General features: G+C 48.6%; 1 protein-coding gene across 1 annotated transcript; it reads left to right on the top strand.

The window, feature by feature from the left end:
- The first annotated feature begins 220 nt into the window (after positions 1-220).
- LOC101052019 (metallothionein-1E) lies at positions 221-1,823 on the top strand. The gene is made up of 3 exons (XM_003943460.4): positions 221-342; positions 1,190-1,255; positions 1,604-1,823. Exons 1-3 carry the CDS (start codon positions 315-317, stop codon positions 1,693-1,695), a joined length of 186 nt encoding a protein of 61 aa, XP_003943509.1. The 5' UTR covers positions 221-314; the 3' UTR covers positions 1,696-1,823.
- Positions 1,824-6,000: the final 4,177 nt, after the last annotated feature.

Below are 6,000 nucleotides of genomic sequence, written 5' to 3'. Positions count from 1 at the left end.
CTCGGGGACACCGCGTACCGCCGGGCGCACAGCCCCTCCCGCGCGAGCAAGCGCCAAAGGTGCCGCTGTGTACACCAAGCAGGGCTCAGGGGATTGTGCGCCCAGCCCCTCAGCTGCGCACAGCACAGCCCAGGACCGCGGGCCACTCGAACGCTGCGGAGCGGGTGCAAGCGCTGGGCGGGGCCTCTGCGCCCGGCCCCCTTCCCGAACTCTAATTAAAAGCAGCCGCGGCTGTGGGACTCCACTACGCCTTACACGTGCCTCAGAGTCTCTTGACTTCTCGCTTGGGATCTCCAGCCTCACCGCTGCTCGAAATGGACCCTAACTGCTCCTGCGCCACTGGTAAGGGAAGCCCGACTCTGCGCCTTGAGATCCCCATTTCCCAGACCCGGGACAGAGGGTCTCTGGGTTTCAGGAAGTCGCTTTTTTTTGCGGGGGTTGGGGGGCACCGGGAGGGAGTCCTGCTCCGCCTCCGGGTTGAAGCAATTCTCCGGGCTCAGGCTCCTGAGTAGCTGGGATTACAGGTGCATGCCACCACGCCCGCCTAATTTTTGTATATTTGGTAGAGAACGGGTTTCACCATTTTGGTCAGGCTCGTCTCGAACTCCTGACCTCATGATCCGCCCGCCACGGCACTCCCAAAGGTAGATTACAGGCGTAAGCCACCACGCCCAGCCTGGAGGTCGTATTTGAAGTTCTGAGAGGAAGGGGATTCCTTTACTTCTTTAGGTGTTTTCTTCCTGATCACACCCCTGAGAGCACTACCCTCCTCCCTGAGGCTCTAAGTAAGAGTTCAGGACACTGAGGCTCAAGGCTGTCCTGCTGCAAATCACCCAATTGGTCAGGGGACTGCTGGCTGGTCCCCAATGCTCTGTCCAGGCTCTGAGCAATCACGGTGGATGGGGACTGGAAATCTTGAACCCTCAGGGTTCAGGACAGAAGGTTCTGGCTCTCAATCTCAGTATTCTTGGTTTGTGTGTGCACCTGGGACCTTCCAGGTGGGGTAAAACAGGAGGGCGCTTCCCCTTCCCAACATGAGTGGAGAGGACACAGGGCTTCTGTTCCTCTGTCCTGAGTGGAAAAGGAGCTCTGCGGGCTGGCCCTGCACAGAGGAGGCGACACTGGAGACTCATTGACTCATTGCTTCTGCATCTCACTCACTGCCCACTGCCTTTTCTCTTCCTTGCAGGTGGCTCCTGCACGTGCGCCAGCTCCTGCAAGTGCAAAGAGTGCAAATGCACCTCCTGCAAGAAGAGTGAGTGTGGGGCCATCTCCAGGAATCTGGGGCTGTGGCTAAGGTTGGGAGGGAACCGTAGGCTGGCCCTGAGTGCATCCTTTCGGGGAACTGGGCTTTCTTTGTCCTTATTAGCCATGTCATTTTCTCTCCATGCTTTGTGCCCTGAGTTGGGAACAGAACAGCAAATATTTTTTCTTTTGCAACACAAACCCTAACTATACCACCCATGGTTTCAGAACAGAGTTGCCCCAAGCTGAAAAAACATCCTCTGGGTCTGGGGTCTGAGCTGGAGCCAGGCTTGCTACTGGGGCAGGGAGGTGCCTGGTCAAGTCTACTGCCACCTCTCACTCTCCCCTTCTTCCCCAGGCTGCTGCTCCTGCTGCCCCGTGGGCTGTGCCAAGTGTGCCCAGGGCTGCATCTGCAAAGGGGCATCGGAGAAGTGCAGCTGCTGTGCCTGATGTGGGGACAGCTCTGCTCCCAGATGTTAACAGACCAACCTGCACAAACCTGGATTTTTTTTTTTTAATACAACCCTGAACCATTTGCTGCATTTCTTTTTCTATTAAATATGTGAATGACAATAAAACAGTTTTGACTTGAATCTTACCCTGGTCTTCTTTGTGTGGCCTTGGCAAAAATGGATTGGGGTGGGAGTTGAACCGGGATTTTAGAGACCAGGCTCTGGATGGAAATGTGAGCCACTAACAATGTGAACAGCTTCAGGAAGCCAGGCTACCTCACTGAGTCTACACTGCTGTAAAGTGGCATTGCACTGTGCCACACCACATGGGTGGGGACCATACATGATCGCTTCCAGTCTCATGTCAAATGTGGCACAGAAACTTCATCCCTCATTTTTATTTTCTGATTTTGCTTTTGCTGCCCAACTTCGATCCACATTGGATTTTAGGCTCTAAATTGTCTACAGTGCTGGAACCCAACTCCTCAGTTCCTTGAATCCTACATGGGTGCTATGATTCGGATGTTTTGTCACCAAATCTCTTGTTGAAATGTGACCTCCAATATTGGGTCTAGTGGGAGGTTTGGGGATGATGAGGAATGATCCCCAAAGAATGGCTTGGTGCCATCCCATGGTGAAGAGAGTTCTTCCTCTGGTAGGTCACTCTGCAGCTGGTGGTTTAAAAGAGCCAAGCACTGTCCCCTTCTCTCTCTTGCTCCCTGACTCTCCATGTGATGTGGCGTCTACTCTCCTTTGACCTTCTGCCAGGATTGTAGGCTTCCTGGGACCCTCACCGGAGGTAGATGCCTGCACCACACTTCCGCACAGCTTGCAGAAGCAGAAGTCAAAACAAACATTTTTTCTGTTTAAATTCCCTAGTCTCAGGGATTCCCTTCCAGCAAAGCAAACAGACTAACACAATGGGGCTTTTCAAACACTGTGATGAAGGAACAGTGTTTATTTCCTATCCATCGTAGACTCAAACCTTGGTAAATGTAATCGTATCGATTATGGAGAAAATGAAATAAAATAAAAGATACAAAACCAATATTTAATATTCCACTAGAAAAAAGTTCAATGAATACATGAAGAAATAACAGAAAATGAAAGATGTACAAGCTTTGAACATATGATGATGTTCACTGCAGACAGGAAACAGCAAACTAGACCAGGTGCAGTGGCTCAGGCCTGTCTCTAATCCCAGCACTTTGGGAAGCCATGGTGGGTAGATCACTTGAGGCCAGGGGTTCAAGACCAGCCTGGCCAACATGATGAAACCTCATCTCTACTAAAAACACAAAAATTAATCAGGTATGTCATCATGTTCCAGTAATCCCAGCTACTTGGGAGGCTGAAGCATGAGAGTTGCTTGAACCCCTGAGGTGAACGTTGCAGTGAGCCAAGATTGCACCATTGCACTCCAGCCTGGGCAACTAAGACTCTCTCAAAAAAAAAAAAAAAAAGAAAGAAAGAAACAAACAAACAAACAAATAAAAAAAGAAAGAGCGAGCAAACAGGTCCCAGTGTGTGGCTCACACACCCTGAGCAGCACTGCCCAGCACATCCCCACAAGGGACCATCAGGCTTGGCCTTCCCAGAGTCACTGAGAGGACACTCACTGATCCCTGAGAGCTCCCTGTTGTGAAATGTCTCTGAATATTCGGGAATTTCTCCTAAGCTCAGGCTGAATTTGTTCCTCTTTCAAATTTCGGCCCTTGACTACTTCAAACCAGTAAAGTAACTGGGAATGTGGAAGGAAATACCTGGCACGTTCCTGACACAATGAAATGTGTGTGATCATGGGTTCCACATGAAGTACTTCATGTCTGCCTATGCAGGAATGATGTCTGCCTATGCAGGATTCCTCAGTTTGGAGAGTGTGGTGGTGCTCATTAGGAAGAAGTGAGGCCCTGGCTGACTTGTAATTAAAGCCAAAAATTAGTTCCCCTGGCTATGTGGAGAGAATGCAATTTGATGTTCAATCAAAGAGGAAGACGATCCTCCTGGCCTAGAGGTGAGGACTGGGCTTGCCTACTGCTGCCCTGTGAAGAGATTTCAGAAGGCAGCCTGCGCCTGGGGCATGGGTTTTGGTGTCAGGCTGTCTCGTTCACAGCCCACTTCTCCACGTACTGGTTTTGTGGCCTGAGTGCAGCACAGAAACTTTCACTTCCTTATTTGTAGAAAGCAGATTGTATCTCAATGCAGGGATTAAACGACAGCATGATCTGGCCCCCGACTAGGGTTTAATAAATAGTAATTTAATAAATTATTTAATAAATAATGTAATTAAAAATAGTCATTTAATAAATTATTTAATAAATAATGATCATTCTCTGTACACTGGCTTTTTTGGAGAATGAATCCTGTTCAATAGCAAAGCTAAGAGAACCCTTAAAGGCTTGAAAGCATTGCTGTGGATTGGGTGCTGGGAATGGGATTGCAACCTGGAGGATCCTGCCAGGAGGAGGGTGGATGACCTGCGGAAAGCACTTTGCAATCAGATGCTGCCCCTGCATTTGAGCAGACATAAAACCCTTTCCCATCCTTCATCTCATCTAATCACACGACTTCAGGAAGGAGAGTCACAGGCCTCAAGACTGGGACAGCAAATATGCAGGGCCTGGAGGGCTGATGCTGTCTTCCAGAGTAGTTAAGTAACCTACCCAATGTCACATATCTCAGAAGTAAAGTGCTAAATGAACCTATGCTACACTGGACCTGTCGCCCTGAACACAGCTGGTAGATTATGATGCCACTGGATACTAAACCTTGCCTATCTCAGTTCAAAGATACAGACTCTTTGGGATACACAAATTTGGCTCTTGGCTTGAGAGATGAGAGTGATGCCCAGAGCGATCACAGAGCTGTGTAGCGGGACATGACTGTCAACAGAGTTCATTTCCTACTGCCGCCTCTGTGCTACATTTTCCATGTCTTTATCTTTCATGTGACTTGGTGGCACAGAGTCGTGAGTGAGGGTATCATGGTGCACTCAGCATGCATGAGCGCAAATCCCACCTCTGTTACTTTTAGCTGCATGACATAACCTCTCTGTGGCTCAGTCTCCTCCACTGTAAAGGGGCATAATACTAACCTCTGGCTTACAGCATTACAGGATTTAATACTTAGAAGGGACTTATACTTGTGCGAAGTGGGTGCTCTACAATATTAACTATTGCTTTTTTGGATCACTTTAAGAAACAAAGGGGGTATTTATTTCTTTGCACACAAAGGCCTGGAGTGCTCAGGTGTGTATCCTGTTATTCTCATCTACCACACAAGCATGTGTCCTGTGGTCCAAAGAGAGCCATTCACTGTTCCCACAAACTTTTTTTTTTTTTTTTTTACATGGAGTTTCGCTCTTTTTACCCAGGCTGGAGTGCAATGGTGCAATCTCGGCTCACTATAACCTCCGCCTCCTGGGTTCAAGCAATCCTCCTGCCTCAGCCTCCTGAGTAGCTGGGATTACAGGCACATTGGGATCCCAGCCTCCTGAGTAGCTGGGATTACAGGCACCATGCCCAGCTAATTTTTTTTTTGTATTTTTAGTAGAGACGGGGTTTCACCATGTTGACCAGGATGGTCTCGATCACTCGACTTTGTGATCCACCCGCCTCGGCCTCCCAAAGTGCTGGGATTACAGGCTTGAGCCACCGCGCCCAGCCTCCCACAAACTTTTAATCAACATTAGGGTTATAAATCTATGAGCAAAATTCTGTGCTTTGTGTCAGATACAGAGGAATGACTGCCCTTTCTGTTACCACCTGCACCATCTTTTAGTTAATATTTTACATTGAAATTATTATTTTCTTAAACCTACTTTTACGAAAAGAAAACTCTTTTCCACCAGAGAAAATGAAAATAAATCTTGTCCCACACATAGAAGATAGCCCCAAATTAATGTGTGTGTGTGCGTGTGTGCGTGTGTGCACGTGTGTGTGTATGTGCGTGTATTACACTTACGGTTGTCTTTGCCATGCTACAATGTAGCTGCTAGCTTCCTGTTGTTTATTTGGGAGCTTTTTGGATTAGTTTTTTGAGAGATGGTTTCGTCTTTGTTCCCAGCTGGAGCGCAATGGCACAATCTGCAACCTGCACCTCCCGGAGTCAAGCAATTCTCCTGCCTCAGACTCCTGAGTAGCTGGGATTACAGGTGACTACCACCACGCCCGGCTAATTTTGGTATTTTTAGTGGAGATGGGGTTTCGCCATGTTAGCCAGGCTGGTCTTGAACTCCTGAGCTCAGGTGATCCATCAGTCTCGACCTTCCTCAGTGCTGGGATTACAGGTGTGAGCCAGGCCC

This window comes from Saimiri boliviensis, chromosome 1, assembly GCF_048565385.1.
Source record: "Saimiri boliviensis isolate mSaiBol1 chromosome 1, mSaiBol1.pri, whole genome shotgun sequence".
NCBI classification, from domain to species: Eukaryota; Metazoa; Chordata; class Mammalia; order Primates; family Cebidae; genus Saimiri; species Saimiri boliviensis.
Note: the sequence above shows the minus strand (reverse complement) of the source record. Positions and strands in the feature narration are given on the sequence as shown.